This window comes from Esox lucius, chromosome 18 (genome assembly GCF_011004845.1).
Source record: "Esox lucius isolate fEsoLuc1 chromosome 18, fEsoLuc1.pri, whole genome shotgun sequence".
NCBI lineage: Eukaryota > Metazoa > Chordata > Actinopteri > Esociformes > Esocidae > Esox > Esox lucius.
Window position 1 is genome coordinate 19517677 of NC_047586.1, and position 20637 is coordinate 19538313.

General features: G+C 42.8%; 2 protein-coding genes across 3 annotated transcripts; one reads left to right on the forward strand and one right to left on the reverse strand.

The window, feature by feature from the left end:
- Positions 1 to 187: 187 nt before the first annotated feature.
- hsp90aa1.1 (heat shock protein 90, alpha (cytosolic), class A member 1, tandem duplicate 1) lies at positions 188 to 5153 on the reverse strand. The gene is made up of 11 exons (XM_010904681.4): positions 4898 to 5153; positions 3736 to 3885; positions 3190 to 3556; positions 2899 to 3032; positions 2435 to 2743; positions 2156 to 2321; positions 1847 to 2037; positions 1581 to 1728; positions 1198 to 1466; positions 756 to 1089; positions 188 to 600 (listed from the first exon to the last, which is right to left on the reverse strand). Exons 2-11 carry the CDS (start codon positions 3883 to 3885, stop codon positions 491 to 493), a joined length of 2178 nt encoding a protein of 725 aa, XP_010902983.3. The 5' UTR covers positions 4898 to 5153; the 3' UTR covers positions 188 to 490.
- Positions 5154 to 5989: 836 nt separating this feature from the next.
- Positions 5990 to 16827, forward strand: LOC105030682 (WD repeat-containing protein 20-like). Of its 2 annotated transcripts, none has more exons than XM_010904684.4 (4): positions 5990 to 6099; positions 13330 to 13512; positions 13735 to 15183; positions 15597 to 16827. In XM_010904684.4, the coding sequence occupies exons 1-4, from the start codon at positions 6097 to 6099 to the stop codon at positions 15648 to 15650; spliced, it is 1689 nt and encodes a 562-aa protein (XP_010902986.2). In that variant the 5' UTR covers positions 5990 to 6096; the 3' UTR covers positions 15651 to 16827. The 2 variants fall into 2 exon arrangements, with proteins under 2 accessions (XP_010902986.2, XP_010902985.2); XM_010904683.3 differs by lacking the exon at positions 5990 to 6099 and adding an exon at positions 6619 to 6903.
- The last annotated feature ends 3810 nt before the right edge of the window (positions 16828 to 20637 follow it).

Consider the following 20637-nt stretch of genomic DNA (forward strand, 5'->3'; position numbering starts at 1 on the left):
AGGAAAACGAAAACTGCTAGCTTAATCTAGAAGGATCTGAGACGTTATAGTGAGCGAAGCGTTTACAGGAGTGGGTGATTTCGAAAGTATGAAGATACAAAAAATTATAGTCCCGTATGTAGTCCAGTGTTGAATTATAAACATGTTATATTCCTCACATTTTCATTAAAATAATCAATCAGGAAAAGATGATTTCTAAATACATTTTTATTATAAAGTTTGTCATTTTTCATAGAAAATAGCTCACAGAAATACAAAAAGACTCAAGTCAAATCGCTGTTGACTTGATATTACATAGCCTATTTTTTAAGCACAACTGAATAGAGTTAAAAGCAGCAGATGCTGTATGTATAGGACTATGGCATTGATTAATATATGATAAATTACAGTTCTTTCGCCACCACTCAACAGTACATGTTGTCATGTAAAATAGAAATTATTTTAGGACAAAAAAAAGTTAAAAGGGGCAAAATAATGTACTGTTACATGTTTAGTCAACTTCCTCCATTCTTGATGTGTCATCATCTCCTTCCAAGACAGGCATGTCCTCTTCACTTGGCTGGAGAATATCCTCCACTGCCGAGTCATCATCATCAATGCCTGTAAAGGGAAAGAAATTACCGACATTAGGAAAAAAAACTGATATTCAGTTTGCAAACCTATACTGTATATTGCTTTAGGTTTTAAACCCCACCAACAAAAGGGGTTTAGAGACAAAGGTTTCGGGTAAATATTGCAATAAGGTAGTTACTTACCCAGGCCAAGTTTGATCATCCTGTAGATGCGGTTTGCATGGGTCTGAGGGTCATCCAGTGTGAATCCAGAAGACATCAGGGCCGTCTCAAACAGCAAGATGACCAGGTCTTTCACGGCTTTGTCATTTTTGTCAGCCTCCGCTTTCTCTCTCAGGGTCTCAATAATAGGGTGGGTTGGGTTAATCTCCAGGTGCTTCTTGGCAGTCATGTAGCCCATTGTCGAGTTGTCTCTGAGAGCTTGAGATTTCATGATCCTCTCCATGTTGGCCGTCCAGCCGTAGGTGCTGGTCACGATGCAGCAAGGGGAAGAGACCAGGCGGTTGGACACTGTCACCTGTCAATTGAAAACAGATAATTAGTAATACTCATCATTGTTGTGTTGTTGTGAATACAGCCCTCAGTTGTAAAAAGTTGAAGAGACATTGAAAAGTTGTATTTGTACCTTCTCTATCTTTTTGTCAAGAATGTCCTTCATGATCTTGCAGAGGTTCTCAAATGTAGTCTTCAGCTCTTCCTGCTTCTTCTTCTCATCTTCATCTTCTGGCAGCTCCAGACCCTCCTTGGTCACAGACACCAGGTTTTTGCCGTCATACTCTTTCAGCTGCTGGACACAGTACTCATCAATGGGCTCAATCATGTAGATTACTTCCAGGCCGGCCTTGCGGAGGCGTTCCACAAAGGAAGAGTTGGCGACTTGTTCCTTGGTCTCACCTGGAAGAGGATACACCATTATTAACTGGTAGATTACTGTGGTTTTATAATTTTTCAATATGACATGGATTTACCATCTGAAGAAGATTTAATGAAAAATGGAAGGCAGCTCACCAGTGATATAATAGATGTGTTTCTGGGTGTCCTTCATGCGGGAAACGTAGTCCTTCAGCGAGACCATTTCATCAGCGGAGTTGGAGGTGTAATAGCGTAGCAAGTCTGACAGCTTTTTGCGGTTCTGGGAGTCTTCATGGATCCCCAGCTAAAAGACACCAATAGGGTAAGATCTTAATAATTATGGTCCCTTAAAGTGAGAAGAAGCTGTTCAGGAAGATATGCACAAGCCTGGAAAATACATTTAAAAGAAAGGAAGGCCTTACCTTGATGTTCTTGGAGAACTGTTCATAGAACTTCTTATAGTTGTCCTTGTCCTCTGAGAGTTCAACGAAAAGCTCCATACACTTTTTGACCAGGTTCTTGCGGATGACCTTGAGGATCTTGCTCTGCTGCAGCATCTCTCTGGAGATGTTCAGTGGGAGATCCTCAGAGTCCACCACACCCTTGATGAAGTCTGGAAATAAAGACAGGGACAATTAGTCACAGATCTTTTGCATTGTATTACATAATGTCCTAGTGAGTTGCTGAGAAGATGATCATGAAAGGCTAAATGATTAAAGTACAGTACTCACTCAGATACTCTGGCATCAGCTCGTCACAGTTGTCCATGATAAAGACCCTGCGTACATACAGCTTAATGTTGTTCTTCTTCTTCTTGTTCTCAAACAGGTCAAATGAAGCTCTCCTGGGCACAAAGAGCAGAGCACGAAACTCCAGCTGTCCTTCTACTGAGAAGTGCTTTGGAAATAAAGACATAAACATTAACTCAAACAGTCAGAATATGTTTTCATCGAGAGAAACATATAAAGGTTGACTATTGACTTTTTTGCTTTGCTGTTATAGAGTCTCACCTTGATAGCCAGGTGATCCTCCCAGTCATTGGTCAGACTCTTGTAGAACTCTCCGTACTCCTCGTTGGTGATGTCATCTGGGTTACGGGTCCAGATAGGCTTAGTCTTGTTCAGCTCCTCCTCGTCAATGTACTTCTCCTTGACCTTCTTCTTCCTCTTGTTTTTGGAGTCCTTGGTGTCCTCATCTTCATCAGAGCCAACATCCTCGATCTTGGGCTTGTCTTTGTCCTCAGCCCCAGCGTCTTTATCAGTTTCCTCATCCTTTTCTCCATCCTCCAGATCCACCTCCTTCTCTCTAGCCTTCTCCACCTTAACAATGTGTTTTTGTTAGAAAAATGTTTAAGGATTTGTTCACTATGGGGTGCAATGCTTAGGTACACGGTTATAAACAGTGTGCTTTTCTTGTCCCCCTTAAGACGTTGCATTGTTAGACCAACAAACAATAGGTCACTTTTAGAACTTACAAAGAGTGTGATGGGGTAGCCAATGAACTGTGAGTGCTTCTTCACAACCTCCTTCACACGTTTCTCCTCACAATATTCAGTTTGGTCCTCCTTAAGGTGCAGGATCACCTTGGTGCCACGACCAATGGACTCACCTTAAGAGCACATATCAGGACAAATCAGACTTAATCATTAGATCTAGGCCTACCTTTAGAATCACATTGTTTGTAAGTAGATTCAACAGATGCAGAAAGATATTCAACATTTAAAGGACAAAGTTGGTTATTGTTTAATATTATTGAAAAGGCTTACCAGTGTCAACTTTGACAGTAAAAGAGCCACCAGCTGCAGACTCCCAGATGTACTGCTCATCATCATTGTGCTTGGTGATGACGGTCACCTTCTCAGCCACCAGGTAGGCTGAGTAGAAACCCACACCAAACTGCCCAATCATGGAGATGTCTGCTCCAGCTTGCAGGGCCTCCATAAACGCCTTTGTGCCTGATTTGGCGATGGTTCCCAGGTTGTTGATTAGGTCAGCTTTTGTCATGCCAATGCCAGTGTCAACCAGGGTCAGAGTGCGAGTGCGCAAGTCAGGGCGGATCTCGATCTTCAGGTCCTTACAGGAATCCAGTTTGCTAGGGTCTGTCAAGCTCTCATATCTTATTTTGTCCAATGCCTGTCAGAAAATAAGAAAAAGAGGTCACAAGACTCTCATAGTTGATACTGTGATATAACTTAACAAGTGGTTAGTCGTTTGCTTGAGATATACAAATGCTGTACTGCCTCAGACTGCTGTGGTTTGAGACTAAGAAAAACTTACAATGTACAATTCAGCATTTGGCACAATCTACTCACATCTGAGGAGTTTGAGATGAGCTCCCTAAGGAAGATCTCTTTGTTGGAGTAGAAGGTGTTGATGATCAGGGACATCAACTGGGCAATCTCAGCCTGGAAGGCAAAGGTCTCCACTTCCTCCTCCATGGTGTTACCGGCTTTCTCTGGCATCTTAAAACAAAATGGTAGGCTAATGACGATTGATGCCTCAATACTTGGATTTTGATCATACAGATCCTAAAAATGCGCACGTGTTTTTAAGGCTATTGAAAAGCACATGCTACATTTTGTGAGGTCTTTTTATAGCTTCTACTCTTCTTTTCAGATTTTTTTTCATGTAAAGCCTCCAATGTAGTCAGACCACATGGCAATGAGTGATAGAATTAGAAATGCTGAGGTTAGAGAGGCAGCTGTTACAGCCCTCCATCAGAGGCTCCTGTTGCACAGACCCATATGTCAATCAAGGCTGCTTGTATTTGAAAAGAGGGTGGAGTTTCCCCAACCTTTAACACTCCTTTGCCAACAGCTGCACTGGTGCCATGTGATTTAATTTTTTTAATGTAGGATAAAGATTAAGACATTAGGTGTAAATAGAAACCTTTTGATTGTGTTATCTTTTCAGAAATGTCTCCTCTTAGCATAGTAATTGGGGTATTTTGTTTACGTTTAGCTAAAATAATATAATTGCTTTTAAAAGCTTTCATTGTTTGGAGACACTGATGTACTGTAGTCATGAATACAGGATACATATTTTAAAAAATCTAAGTTTTGATTCAACAATGGATCAATACAGCTTGATTATCATAAAATTACCTTTCCAGTTCAATTAATAAATTAATCCATCCATGTTCAAAAATTATTATATTTTAAGACACATTCAGATAAAACGATTGATAACTTGATATGATATAGATTGCTGTAATTGTTTCTTTGTGCTGACTGTCAGCCTATCTTCTTTCCTGCTACCATGCCTTTCTCTCTATCTAACCAGGATCATATTCAAAGCCATGTGGTGCTCTGTTAGCAAGCTAAAAAAAAATTCTCTAACAGATCCAGGGAAACTTATGAGGTTTTATAATAAAAAATATTTCAAAAAAGTAGCTATTGACCTTCCTTTGCACCCCTGAGTTGCAAGTAGCAAATAATGTGGCTTGCCTTTCAGCTATGTCCTTCACCCTCTTACCTCAAATAGATAAAAATGAAATGCTCCTGTTCTTCACTTCTTGCTTGCTGATCGCTGTCTCTGAGCGTGTGTGCTGTTCCTCTGCAGATTTATGTAGCTTTTTAAACCTCTTTGCTTCACTGGTCTTTATCCTCTAGGATTCACGTGTACGTCCTCTCGCTTGCTGTATCTGAGGACTTGTGGGCCTACTCCAGTCTTTTTATACAAGGGCCAGCTTTCTCGAAGCTCCCATTCAGAAGCTTCCAGAAAGAATGCCCAGTCCCACTACAGTACAGAGTAAGGGGGGGGGGGGGGGTGCTTAAGAAAGTACCAGTAGGGTGGGGGTGATAGTGAGAGCTGCGTGGGGGTCTGTCATCATAAAATGTATGAGTCCTTATAGGGGAGCACAGTCACAAGGGGTGCCTGTCACTCAGGGGCCAGAGGATCCCTGATAGTGTGTGAGATGTCTGTCCCACCAGAACCTATCAAACACCCCCATGGCTTGTCGGTTACGTCACAGCTGTGTGCAACTTTTCACACCACCTGCTCCCACAGAAGCATCAGAAAAGACAGACGCAAGACAGAAGGACTCTAAAAAGATAACAAGCCACAAGTCTTTTTTTGGCCTGTGAGATTGGGCAAGGGTAGCTCTTGTACTAGGCTACAGCAACGAGTCTATGGTCTTCGGCTCATGTCTATACATATATAGTGCGTGGGTTTATCGAAGCAAAAGGACATATTCTATGTCTTAATGGTGACATTAGTGATTATTTCCTTCATAAGAATGACCAAAATGTTGATTTTGTGTGAGAAAATAATGCAACATGAGAAAGCCTAAAATGGCACAATGAACATGAATAGATTAACAACACGTATTTGAGAAAATGCAGAAGAATTAAGTAAAATGTAACGGATGTCTCAATTTGTAGAAGACATCATTTTAAGACAAATCATATAACGGCGAGGTATAGAAAACACTAGAATTCCCACGCATGATTGCAGCGTTTGACAGATGATCTGGCCAGAGGATGGCGCTATTCGCAAAAGGAGATAAATGTATGTAGTTTTTAGAAGTTAGTATATCTCTCCTGCTGGCTGGAAACATCGAATCTGTTCAGGGTCTCTGGAATATGCTGGACGGGGCAAATAACTAACAATAAGGAATACAAGAATGCTGACTCTTGATGATTGGGTTTGGATGACTCAAGAACAAAATATGAATGGTCGTAGATGTAGCTATATGTAATTACACTTAAGTGAAGTGTGTGGGATGGGGTGTTTCGAGTTATTTTCAATGCAGATAGTGAGTAGCTATATGTAATTACACTTAAGTGAAGTGTGTGGGATGGGGTGTTTCGAGTTATTTTCAATGCAGATAGCGATCAAACAAATGTAAATATCTAATTCATTTTGCATGCAGAGTATGCTACAAAAGATGTGAAAGGGCCGTTTCCAAATGAAAGGGTTCCTTTTTCTGAACGAATTCGAAATAATTCTCGAGCCTGTTTATCATTGCGAAGTTCCACAATGAATAAGTACCCTTTCACCACATTCCCCATGCCAATTATACGTCCATGCATTCCCCTGGAACGTTTTGCTATTACGTGTCGTTTGTCGAGCGTTTGGAATAATTTAGTCTTTTAAAATCCCTCACTTCTTTGGTTAACCTGGAGCGTCACTTCGTTGAAGGTTAGCGCATGGGTTCTGGAATCAATTGCGCTGCGCATGCTCTGTAGGTAAGATCCGGGTTTTGGACAGGATGAACGCCAATTTCCAAGATGGCGGCGGAGGGAGGAGGGAAGGAGATGAACGAAATTAAAACTCAATTCACCACTCGGGAAGGTGTCTATAAACTCCTCACTCACTCCGAATATAGCCGCCCTAACAGGGTGCCTTTTAATTCACAAGGCTCGAATCCGGTAAAAGTTTCCTTCGTAAACGTGAACGATCAGTCGGGCAACGGCGACAGAATATGTTTCAATGTGGGCCGGGAACTGTACTTTTATATCTACAAAGGCGTAAGAAAGGTAAACAGTACTCAACGATGACAAAGCCTGTATTATCAATAAGTTAATGTGCGTATTCAAATACATTGCAATGTGCTGTCCAGTTTGGTGGTTTCATTGACGTGCGCAGATAGCCAGGCTAGGCCACTTAGCTATGGTGGCTATCTAGCTAGCGTCGCCACAGTTTGTTTTGCCAGCACCTTGTGTGTAGAGATGTGCTGGTATGTGCATGTCACCTACCTAGCTATCTAGCCCGCTAGTTAGCTACTTCAGTTCAAGTGAAGAGTCCTCACCTCTAATGGTGTATTGTTTACTCATAGGCATGACGTTACTGTTTTGTGTGATGTCTCTTTATTCTTTCGTGAATATGCACGCTTTAACCTTGGAGTGTGAGAGGAGGTTCGAGCCTGTTGTGACATGTTGATTGACATATTTTGCAATTGCAGAGTATGTTAAATGCGACAAATTTTGTCATTGACAAATTGTGTATTTTGATGTTCTAGTGATACTTTGTAACACTTATGTATATTTAGGCGTCTTTACAATCGGTTAATACTTTATTCAACTACTATAGTAAGCTTGTTACTGTGTGTTTGTTCTTATACCTAAGGCCTTTCAGACCGTTTTTTATTGGGTTGTGAAAATGTTTTTATTGGAAGTGAACTGAGTCGGGTTGATGTCATGCAAGTGATGTGTCTGGTTCTGACAGTGGTGGTGATGCAATTTTGGGATGATGTCACTGAATCAAGCTGCTGTGGTTTTAAGTATATATTTAGGATTATGATAATGATCATATGCCCTATTCCTTCTGTCATGACATTGTCACTTCTCTAAACATGTCAACTTCTCTATAACCTAAAATATGTGAATGTTCCGTAAACATTATCAGACAACTAATTATCTTGTGGTGCCTAGAGGCTTTCTGTTGTTTTGGTGAGGAGTATGTTGGACTGCTTCAAGAACTTGATGTGCTGGCCCAGTTGAGTTTAACATTAGGGATTTTGGAGCCACTTTGAGGATGGAGTAAATCTGTGATAGTTTAAGATGTTTAAAAAAGGGGAACAGTTATATGATTATCCATCTGCAATTTAGTTTAATTTGAAAAGGCCAGCTTAAAAACAAATTATGTATTTTAGACATCCAAATAAGACTGACAGTTGATTTTATCTTATTAAAACAGAGAAGTCCATCTCTAAAGACCTGCTATGCACATAAGTGTCATTTTGATCAGGATTGGTGGTGATGTCTGACACGGTTCGGTCCTTAGAGGATGGAAAATTAATTCTTAGGAAAGTATTTTTTGAGGTTTGGTAATGTGACTGCTGTTCCCTATAAACACGTGTTCCTTTAAGGTTTGCAACTAATAAAAGTTTTACTGACTCTATCAAAATGTAGATAACATGCCTTGGTACCAAACCATCTGGGTGTTGCTTTGCAGGCCTTTGGCCTTTGTGTTTGAAATCTCAGATTGTAAAGAGAGGTTCGGTGACTTCTCTACTTCTGTTGTTTCACAATATACCACTGCCTTTTTAGTCAACCATTCCTGAGACTGTGTTTTTCACTCCCAAAACACTAAATAGACCTATATTTGCGTAATCATTTCCATCGTGTTTGAATTCACAGTGGTATGTTCAATATATCCCACGCAAGACTGTAGGCCACAGTCGAGGGACAATCAAGTGATGAGTGCGCACATCCCAGAAGCTTGTACCAGTCCTGACATGGTTGTATTCACACATCCCAGAAGCTTGTACCAGTCCTGACATGGTTGTATTCACACATCCCAGAAGCTTGTACCAGTCCTGAATTGGTTGTATTCACACATCCCAGAAGCTTGTACCAGTCCTGAATTGGTTGTATTCACACATCCCAGAAGCTTGTACCAGTCCTGACATGGTTGTATTCACACATCCCAGAAGCTTGTACCAGTCCTGACTTGGTTGTATTCACACATCCCAGAAGCTTGTACCAGTCCTGACATGGTTGTATTCACACATCCCAGAAGCTTGTACCAGTCCTGACATGGTTGTATTCACACATCCCAGAAGCTTGTACCAGTCCTGACATGGTTGTATTCACACATCCCAGAAGCTTGTACCAGTCCTGACATGGTTGTATTCACACATCCCAGAAGCTTGTACCAGTCCTGACATGGTTGTATTCACACATCCCAGAAGCTTGTACCATTCCTGACATGGTTGTATTCACATATCCCAGAAGCTTATACCAGTCCTGACTTGGTTGTATTCACACATCCCAGAAGCTTGTACCAGTCCTGACATAGTTGTATTTTCACATCCCAGAAGCTTGTACCAGTCCTGACATGGTTGTATTCACCCATCCCAGAAGCTTGTACCAGTCCTGACGTGGTTGTATTCACCCATCCCAGAAGCTTGTACCAGTCCTGACGTGGTTGTATTCACCCATCCCAGAAGCTTGTACCAGTCCTGACGTGGTTGTATTCACCCATCCCAGAAGCTTGTACCAGTCCTGACGTGGTTGTATTCTCACATCCCAGAAGCTTGTACCAGTCCTGACGTGGTTGTATTCACACATCCCAGAAGCTTGTACCAGTCCTGACGTGGTTGTATTCACACATCCCAGAAGCTTGTACCAGTCCTGACGTGGTTGTATTCACACATCCCAGAAGCTTGTACCAGTCCTGACGTGGTTGTATTCACACATCCCAGAAGCTTGTACCAGTCCTGACGTGGTTGTATTCACACATCCCAGAAGCTTGGACCAGTCCTGACGTGGTTGTATTCACACATCCCAGAAGCTTGGACCAGTCCTGACGTGGTTGTATTCACACTTGCAATACTCCGGGGAGCCAGATGTGGCAAAAAAATAACACTTCAATGTGTCTCTGAAAACGTATCGGGATGTAAATAAGCTCACTGTTCACTCTGGAAATTTCCTGTGGTCCCACTTCTTCAGGAGTTCCACCCTGTCACTGTTATTTTCTGTTAAAGGTGCTCTCCCGACCCAGGTCGGTGGGATTGCCAAACCTGAACTCTGGGATTCTTTCCCATGACTGGATTCTGGTCTCTGTAGCCCTGCCTGTAGGCACGGAAGCATTCCAAAGGAATAAACCCAGAAAACAGGATCAACAAGTTTGCCAACTTTAGCGTCAGTGAAGAAAAACCGATATCTACTCTTTTTTGATGAGCAAGCAAATATGTATTTATGGTTGCTTGTCAAAGTAAGCTGGCTTTCACATTGACCCTGCTTTGGAAATATATCCCTCAGCTGTAGGGCTGCAGAACTACCGCCTGTTTAGAGAACCAGGCTGAGATGGCAGCTCCCTCAGTGGTCCGGTTTTGAGGGTACAATTAGGATTCTTTGGGTTGAGTTAAAGCAGGAATAGGGTCGAACCCTATGTAGTGAATAGGCTTTTGGTCAACCACACTTTATATAGTAGGGTAGTTGCATCTATCTATGCCTGGGTTAATACATTTCATATTTGCGTTCTGTCGCTCTAGGACAGTCAAATGTGCATCATTAACAGTCATGAGCATTGGCATGCAAACTCCGGGCCATAACCAGACTAGTGATCAGAAAGCACCTTTTTCAGGTTACTATAATAGTAATAATGTCTTCTTGAGTCATTCACGATGAATCTTCATCCAGTGCATATAGTTGATTTAGGCTGATCTATAGGATAAAACCACTGAATAGTCTAGACCAGCAGTGCATCGCTCATCACTTAGTTAGGACTTAATGTCTCAGAAATATGGGCTGGACCTAATCGTTTAACGGTCTGTCGGTTTTCAATGAATTTCACATGACACAACATTTCACATGAGTCAACGTCATAAGTGCGCTCTGGTCACATGACTAACTCATTGATATTGCCACGCTTGTCCAAAAGTGTGCTGTCCTCAACGTGACCTCACCCTGTCTTAGATATATCAACATCAATCACAATCCATGTCAAAATTAGGTTCAGGTGTGGAGGCATGTTTTAAGGAGTATGAGTGTCTATGATAGTGACTGCTTATTTCTAGGTGTTAAGTATTTGGTTTGTACTCTGCTGTTGCATTAGTATTCTGTTTATTAGGCAACATTTCACAAATACACTCTTTTTTTTTTTTTAACAACACAATTAAAATTGTCTTTAGATTAAAACTTAACTATATTCAAGTATTCCAACATGAATTAATGTAACAATGCTATTAACAATATGATTTTTCAAATATGAAACAAAATGTTTACAAAAATACTTTTGTTATAGGGGCAGCTTCTTGTTATTGTCTTGGGCAGCTATGTCTGTGTTGTGACTTCTTGTTTGACACATGCCACTGCTGGTTGATGATAACCCTATAGTGTGTGAATGCGTTCTAGAACATTCCTACACGTTTCGTCCCCAGGTGACAGAAGAGGCTTGCTTGTATTACCACAACTGTCATCCAACATACTTTGCAGATAGCTGTATTCATCTAGTGGTCAAACTGTTTGACTCAACGTGTTTTAGCGATGGAGGAAACACCCTTCTTTCTCACTGATTGATTGTGTTTTTGGAGAACAGAGATTGGTCCTCCATGTGCACTTCCCTCTTCTTTTTTCCAACTCCTCTTTACTTACTGAAAAGAAAGATAGAAAAAGAAACACCAATGTTTAATTAGCCTATTCTGTAGTATCTCTTTGTCATGATGGTCATCAGTAGCCAACATTTTGCCAACTACTCTGATATCAAAATTCATCCCCTGACCTATTGTGGTACATATGGCATGGCCAGATCCCCCCTATGGTGCACATTTCTACCTGTATACCCTTTCTACCGTCCGCACCGCTCACCTCTAATTCTTTGCATGTCAATGTGTGTAAAAGATCCCCTTTTTATTGGTGCTGGCCCTGCTCTGACAGATCTGTCAACAGTCTCCTGAAATAGCCTTATAATCTCTCAACTGCCTCCGATGATCCTACACAGACAGGCTCCTACCGTATCATCTCTTTGGCTAGGAGGTTTTATTTTTTACAATTCCTATGGAAACCCTGAGGCCAGAAGTTTTTCCTGTTAGTTCACAAGGAACTCTTGGATTTAATCATTATAGAATTGCTTATACTTTCAGGGGGTTGAAGTGCTTACATTCAGCTGGAGTGTCTGGCCCACTGCTAGCACACCCTCTCCCCCTACCGTTGCTCACTGTCCTATCTAATAAAAAAAAAACACATGAAGGTGACTTAGTAAAAAGGAGTGGAACTGCTCCACCTAAGAGTTTAAATGCCGTTTCAGGTGTTAGTCACCTGGACCTAATTAGTTTAAGCTGAATTATCATTGACATTCTATAAGTCAAAACGAGAGACGGTATCAATCAAAAGTAACAACGAGCTGAAACTAACCCTTTTCTAAAAAGCCACACGGCGTCTGGTCATTGTTGCTCCAGCTATCTGACTGTTAGAGCCACATCACAGTACTCCCCTCAGTGTGCACACAGCGTGTTTGGTGACGTTATCCGCTAACCTGTCTTCCCTCGCTGGTTCTCTCTCGCCTCGTCTGTTTTTCTCTGTTCCACGTCTGCCCGGGCTGGCGTTCGGCCATTCACCAAGGAGGCAACGTTACCAACATGTTATTTCTCTGGCCTAATCACGTGGCGTTTTGCCGACATCCCATTTCTCTAATGCCCTTAAAATGATTAGTCTTGGGTTTGTTAATGTTCCTGGTTGGTGAGTATTGATGTTTAGGAAACCAATGTGTTTGTGTGTTTTTAGAGATGGTATGAAGGATTGTCCTGAGTGTTAATGGAAGTGGTGGTTGAGGTCACTGCAGACAGAGGCTCAATGCTTTCAGGGCCTGAATGCAGTTGCGATGACTAGTAGGCCTATATTCTGTTGGTTGGTCAGTGCTTTATCCATGGGTGTTCTAGACTATGGAGGGAAACTTTTTATTTCAAAATCCAAAGGATGTTAAGTAAGTACATGTGTGAGGAAGCCTATACAGTTTTGCAAGACACAAACACTGGCATATTTTAAAACTTGAATAGTTTTTTTCTATATTGAGAAGGGGTGTGAGAATTCTATGAAGTGCCCTGGACAGGTACTGTAGGCTGTTGTCTAATAGGATCTTGGTTACTAGTTTCTGAATATCTTCTTTGGGTGGTTCTGCCCACTTAACTTCCCGAGTACCCCACTAACAGCTTTCTGTGCCATCTTAGTTAAATCACTGTCTCCCCAACCACAATAAACATGAAACAACAGCTCACAATGCATTTTTGTTTCTTTGGCTACTCCTATACTTGCAAACTTTTAATTGTGTTCTGTGAACATCATACAAACCATTTTGCTATTTTTACTATATGGATTCTTTGCTAGTAAACTCTTGGAAGAATTACTTGAAATGCACCTCCCCATTATAGACAGGACTGTCCTTGTAAAATCATGGAGGGCTATCTGTTAGACAATGGATGAGTCTTAAGTCTGCCTGTGTGTCCTTGGTTGTTGTTCCAGGCAGCTGATCTGAGCAAGCCCATAGACAAGAGGATATACAAAGGAACGCAGCCCACGTGTCACGACTTCAACCCCCTCACAGCCACAGCGGAGAGCGTCTCCCTCCTGGTGGGCTTCTCGGCCGGCCAGGTACAGCTCATCGACCCCATCAAGAAGGAGACCAGCAAGCTGTTCAACGAGGAGGTGGGTTAAGCCGTATGCATCCGCCACGCTGGCTAAAAAGTCCATTGGTGAATGTCGACAAAATGAGAATCCAGTTCAGTTTCAGTATCAAACCTAAATTACCCACTAGTAGTAATATTAACATACAACCGCTGTGTTATAATTGTTTTATTGGTTCATTTCTAACTCATGTCTGACAAGTTATTCATCTCTCCTTGACCAACCTCTCTCTTTCATTCTCAGAGACTGATAGACAAGTCCCGTGTGACCTGTGTGAGGTGGGTTCCTGGCTCAGAGAGCCTCTTCCTGGTGGCCCACTCCACTGGCAGCCTGTACCTGTACAACGTGGAGCACACCTGCGGCACCACGCCGCCCCACTACCAGCTCCTCAAACAGGGCGACGGCTACGCCGTGCACACCTGCAAGAGCAAGTCAGCCCGCAACCCGCTCCTGCGCTGGACAGTGGGCGAGGGGGCTCTCAACGAGTTTGCCTTCTCGCCCGACGGGAAGTTCCTTGCGTGCGCCAGCCAGGACGGCTTCCTGCGCGTGTTCGGCTTCGATGCGGCTGAGCTTCACGGCACCATGAAGAGCTACTTCGGCGGGCTGCTGTGTGTGTGCTGGAGCCCGGACGGACGCTACATCGTGGCCGGCGGCGAGGACGACCTGGTGACTGTGTGGTCCTTCTCGGACTGCCGGGTGATCGCCCGGGGCCACGGACACAAGTCGTGGGTTAGCGTGGTGGCATTCGACCACTGCACAACCAGCGTGGAGGACAGCGACCCACCCGCCGAGTTCAGCGGGAGCGACGAGGAGTTCCACGAGCAGATCCACTTCGGAGGGGGGCGGGACCGCGCCAACAGCTCCCAATCGCGCCTCTCCAAGAGGAACTCTACGGACGGACGGCCGGTCAGTGTGACCTATCGCTTCGGCTCGGTGGGCCAGGACACCCAGCTGTGTTTGTGGGACCTGACCGAGGACATCCTTTTTCCTCACCTGCCCCTGTCCCGCACCAGGACTCACACTAACGTCATGAGTGCCACCAGTCCCCCAGCTGCTGGGACGGCCACTACTACTAACTCTACTTCTACTACTACTGCTACTTCTACTACTACTTCTACTAATACTACTACTTCATCTGCTGTGAATACTAACCCATTCGGCACCAATGGCAACAACACCGTGAGCAGTAGTAGTGGTAGCAGTGGTACCCCCGCAAACTCACTCCCCGCCCCCCTGCCGCGCTCCAACAGCCTGCCGCACTCCTCCGGCCCCGCGGGGGGCAGCACCACGCCCAACAGCCACACGGGGGGCGGCGGCAAAGGAGGCAGCATCATCGATAGCGCCTTCATCGCCACGGGCGTCAGCAAGTTTGCCACGCTGTCGCTTCATGACGCGCGCAAGGAGCGCCACGAGAAGGACCACAAGCGCAACCACAGCATGGGCCACATCAGCAGCAAGAGCAGCGACCGGCTCAACCAGCTGAGCTCGGCGGCGCGGACGGCCAAGGCGGACGCCGCCAAGACTCTGGGCACGCTGCTATGCCCGCGCATGGAGGAGATTCCTCTGCTGGAGCCGCTGGTGTGCAAGAAGATTGCTCACGAAAGACTCACTGTGTTAATCTTCCTGGAGGACTGTCTGGTCACAGCCTGCCAGGAGGGCTTTATTTGCACATGGGCCAGGCCTGGGAAAGTGGTGAGTCTCAGTTAAACATCCATCCCCTGTAGCTCCTAAGCCCAGAACCCGACACCTATACCCTTAACCAGATTGCAGAGGTCCAATAAATTGGTGAGTTTCGGTAAAACATCCTAGCCCCTAGACAGTCCTTTCGGTTTGAGATCCAGTACTTACACTAGATACTGTTTAAAGATCTCTGAAAATGTGGATTGACTGGTGAGTTTGCCACACGGCATTTTGCCCATTTCCCCTACAAGGTGCAATCAATCCAGAGTCTCTATTGCCCTTTAGTCGGAATGGATTTGTTCTGGTCCTGGCAATTATTTTATATAACGATCACACCAACCATTTTACGATTGACAGAAATTGCTAATTGAAATTGGTTTGATTTTGATTTCTTTCTCTAATGCATTTTCTCTGCTCTTCTACAGGGCTTACTGTCATCTCAGAACGCAGCCAACTCTCCTAGTGGGACGGTAGTATAGCCCTGGTGCTACTAAATGAAACCAAGCTAGACAGACAGGAAAAGATGACCTGGCCACACCTCGCCACAGCCCTGCAGCAGTGTTCTTCACTTTCTCTCGCATCATAAACACACCTTTTAGTTCTGTTCATCTTCATGTAGAACGATAGATGGCTTTCGTGGTCCATTGAGGGTAGATGCAGAGACCTAAAGTCTGGAAATGGTTTAAATGTCAAGAAAGCTTGACATCGTCCAGGAAGATTTGAACTTTTGTTCAGGGAGGGGAGGCCGGCTGTGCTGTTTAGTTTGTTCCCATGTCTCTTCCACAAAGGTCCAAAAACAACCCCTTTAAGAGCTGGAAGTTGTTTTAACAGTGGGTGTGTCTCTAATAGCTTGGCCTCCTCAAGAAACACCACCTAGCCATATTACCCCTCTAGACACTTCACGAAGATCTGAAAGACTTGGACAGGTTTAATCAATATGGTTTAGACCTATTTCTTCCACTCTCCAGTCTTCTTAGATCTAGCCTAGGGGTTAGGGGCAAGGTGTTGTTTTAGAACAGGTGAAATCTGTTCTACCTAGTCCCTTGTCCCTGACTAACAGTACAGTTTGATCTAATGCTCACAGCAAAGGGAGTTGGAGCAGTTTGCTTCCTTGAACTACAAGAAAAAGAAAAAAAAACATTTTTAAATTTAAATCAGAGTATCACAGCTTGAGTATTTTGCACTGATTATTTTCTTGTTTTCCGTTCATTTTTTATTCATAATTACAATGGGACAAAAACAAGATGTTTTAAGACAGCCTTTGGATGCACTTGGGTTGCGGCGTGGCATCTCTGTCTGAAAGCTGGACGCTGCAATCATAGTTTTTTTAAAGATGAAAAAAAGAGAATTGTTTGCACTTAATAGTTTGTTAAAAAAGAATGGCTTTACAATTTTGGAGTGTGCAAGGACTCCCCAGACAAGGTTGTTAAAAATATAAATAGAATTAAAAACCTTTGTATCTATTGAACATTTATTTTAATATTGTTTCAGATTAAAAAATGGGCTCTGTATTATATGTAAATATTGTACTTTAATGATTTATGGGTGAAATTATCATTATTACACTAGTTGGAACTTCTTCATTTCAGGATAGTGATATTTCTAATGCAGAAAAATATATACATAATAATATTAAAAATGAATCTTGAATATGCAGGTTAATGTTTTTTTCTTTCTTTTCTGTTGTACATAAAGAGAATTCAGGTGTATTTTTCTTAATGAAACATTTGGTATAGGAGATGTCTCTATGGAATTCTCTAATTCTAATAGGTAGTGCTAAAAGCTAGCCTTTCACTGCAGACCCCTCTATGTACACAGGTAAGGACATTGAGATCCTGAACCCATCCCTAGCCCCTATGCAGCTGAAGACCAGAGAGGAGGATGTAGTTACTGGCAGTGTAGAGATGGAAAGACTTGACATAATCTTGGACATACCCCCAGTGTTGTTAGATCTCCACAAACGCACAGGGCTGCCGGAGGTTATTTGGGGACTGGCTCGTAGGTTAAGCTAGGAACTGTCTAATTCAGCCATCACTCAGAGCTCAGGTAAACCAGGGAAGACTTAACACAGATATAGTTCTTTCACCCATTTTGTAGGCACCAGAACATGAAACATCTTACATAGTGTATTCTTACATAGTATACAACCAATATGACTAAACCAGTGTTATGCCTGTGTGGACAATGGCCTCTACAAGATTTATGACAACAGGATTGATATCAAATGTGTGAGAACCAGACAACTGTCACTGTGTAAATGTCTATACTTTGTGTGAGCACTGGGGCCTGTTCATGGAGTTTGGAACATAGGAATGTATTATCTGAACAAGATCTGGGAATATCTGTCATGTATATAGGTATTGAGTCGTCTCAATCCATTACATTTCTTGGTACTGATTTCAAGGGAGTTTTCCGAAAGCTTCGTAGGGGTTAATTAGCCTTACAACCACTGCCTCTGGTGGGCTTATATGGCGGTTATTTTTTGCTTGAGGAAACCTCCGGGAAACTCCCTCTTGAATGTTTCATGTCCCTGAACCCACCCGAGGAGACAGGAACCAACCAGGTAGGCAGACTGAGGACTCTTCAAGGTGTAGTAGGAGTGCTTTTTCCCTCCATGTCACACCGATTAAAAAAGCTTTGACAGACCTTGTCGTTTCCGACCTCCAGTCTTTACTAGTAGGTCTACGGGCTGAATGTATGAATGGACAGTCAGTCAAGAGATTCCTCCATACTTGTATTGAACTATATTGGTGCAGAGTCGAGCTGCATCACTGCTTGTCTTACATACTGGGTGTTAATGAGACTAGTATGGGTTACTGCATACATGGAGTGTGTCTGAAAACAGGTGGGAGGATCAACACAAGCAGGTGAATGAAAAACCAAGTGGCTGGTTGGTTGCCATGCAAGACTGTTTTTGCATTGCTGCTTTCTGTTCCATTGTAGTTGTATTTTAGCTAGGCCTAACCCTTTTTCTAACTTCAACTTTCCTAAGCAGTCATGCTAATTATCCTAACCTGTGTTAATTCTCCTACACTGCTACTCTAATTCTCTTAACATGCTAAACCGGCTTAGTTGAAATGCTAAAAGGAGGTTTCCATACATCCCTTTATGTTGAACGGTCTTGAGTGTTAACCAATCTGACCAGTTAGCTCCTAGGTTACATTCACTCATGTACATCACTCTTTGGGCCCCTCCACAGGTCCTGCCCAGGAGATGCAAGGTGTACGTCTTGCAAAGGGACTCTGCTCGTGAGGAACAAGATGACAATGCTTATAGTCACAAAATTATTGGGATTAATCAAACTGGCGTACGCTTCCCTTGATAAATCAGACCCACACTATACTTCAGCGTACGTGAACGATTTCAGTCCATACACGAAGCAAGTTGGAGACCGGTCAGAAAAAACATGAAAATATATTTCCCATAACTTGAACTTCAATTAGCCAAATATCTGATATAGAATCTAACAACTCTAAAAAATATATTTTTCAAAACGTATTAAGTAGCCTAACAAGCAGTCATAAATATTCCGCATTGCAAGACGTGGTTGTTGTTGTAAATAAAATAGTGGTCAACGATTTGACAAGGTGGACACGAGAAGGCGATTTACTGCAATCCTAACCTGTGTCCAAACTTGGATGCGGGCAAAGTATGACAGATATTTCTCCCATTGACTAGCACATCGCTGATTGGAAAAGTTCTAGATGGAGACACCGACATGTCGCAAAAACATAAAGAACCTCAAGGTCGTGAAAGTGAGCGTCTGTAAATAAATCGGCATATTGTAGTGTGTTGTTAAGATTTTTCCCCTTTGTTTCAGTCAACATTCCTCAACCAGCTTTTCCGAAATAGCATGTTATTTCTCAAATTTAACCGCTAGGATGTGGATACGCATTGGTTGAAATTTGCGTAGAGAAACGCACTTTCCCGTCAATTTCAACATTGATAAATGTCAACCTTTGCGTCAAAACTGGCGTACTCATGGTTTACGCATGTTTGTGTTTACGCACGATTGATACATCAGAATCAGCTTTATTCGCCAGGTATGTGTACACATACGAGAAATTTTACTCTGGATTATACAGGCTCATGATGTGCTTACTCATAAAAAAAAATTCAACAAAGGAAACTCAACAAGAGTCACCGAGTGCAATATACAGTACACATAAATATACATAATAAACCAAAACAATAACAGTGAGCCTGATGAGACAATAATGCAATGAGCAGGGTATAAAGGGTGCTGGAAATAAATATTTTTGTACCGGTATTATTATTTACATAATGACGGTGGATGTGATTATATATATGTACACTCACCTAAAGGATTATTAGGAACACCATACTAATACTGTGTTTGACCCCCTTTCGCCTTCAGAACTGCCTTAATTCTACGTGGCATTGATTCAACAAGGTGCTGAAAGCATTCTTTAGAAATGTTGGCCCATATTGATAGGATAGCATCTTGCAGTTGATGGAGATTTGTGGGATGCACATCCAGGGCATGAAGCTCCCATTCCACCACATCCCAAAATGCTCTATTGGGTTGAGATCTGGTGACTCTGGGGGCCATTTCAGTACAGTGAACTCATTGTCATGTTCAAGAAACCAATTTGAAATGATTCGAGATTTGTGACATGGTGCATTATCCTGCTGGAAGTAGCCATCAAAGTACATGGTGGTCATAATGGGATGGACATGGTCAGAAACAATGCTCAGGTAGGCCATGGCATTTAAACAATGCCCAATTGGCACTAAGGGGCCTAAAGTGTGCCAAGAAAACATCCCCCACACCATTACACCACCACCACCAGCCTGCACAGTGGTAACAAGGCATGATGGATCCATGTTCTCATTCTGTTTACGCCAAATTCTGACTCTACCATCTGAATGTCTCAACAGAATTCCAGTCTTCAACTGTCCAATTTTGGTGAGCTCGTGCAAATTGTAGCCTCTTTTTCCTATTTGTAGTGGAGATGAGTGGTAACCGGTGGGGTCTTCTGCTGTTGTAGCCCATTGTACTGTTTCTGCTATGCTTGTCTGTAAAGCGCTTTGAGAAAGCTACTTTTAAAGGCGCTATACAAAATACATTTATTATTATTATTATTATCCGCCTCAAGGTTGTGCTTCACAAATGCTTTGCTGCATACCTCGGTTGTAACGAGTGGTTATTTCAGTCAAATTTGCTCTTCTATCAGCTTAAATCAGTCGGCCCATTCTCCTCTGACCTCTAGCATCAACAAGGCATTTTCGCCCACAGGACTGCCACATACTGGATGTTTTTCACTTTTCACACCATTCTTTGTAAACCCTAGAAATGGTTGCGTGTGAAAATCCCAGTAACTGAGCAGATTGTAAAATACTCAGACCGGCCCGTCTGGCACCAACAACCATGCCACGCTCAAAATTGCTTAAATCACCTTTCTTTCCCAGTGTAATGGAGCAGAGTGCAAACGATGCTGGATT

Coding starts and splice junctions, on each gene's coding strand:
- hsp90aa1.1 (XM_010904681.4), bottom strand. CDS start 3,885: ATGCCAGAGAAAGCCGGTAACACCATGGAGGAGGAAGTGGAGACCTTT. Junction 3,557..3,735: donor TCATCTCAAACTCCTCAGAT/GTGAGTAGATTG, acceptor ATTTTCTGACAG/GCATTGGACAAAATAAGATA. Junction 2,038..2,155: donor GCTGATGCCAGAGTATCTGA/GTGAGTACTGTA, acceptor CTTTATTTCCAG/ACTTCATCAAGGGTGTGGTG.
- LOC105030682 (XM_010904683.3), top strand. CDS start 6,655: ATGGCGGCGGAGGGAGGAGGGAAGGAGATGAACGAAATTAAAACTCAA. Junction 13,513..13,734: donor GCAAGCTGTTCAACGAGGAG/GTGGGTTAAGCC, acceptor TTTCATTCTCAG/AGACTGATAGACAAGTCCCG. Junction 15,184..15,596: donor GGGCCAGGCCTGGGAAAGTG/GTGAGTCTCAGT, acceptor GCTCTTCTACAG/GGCTTACTGTCATCTCAGAA.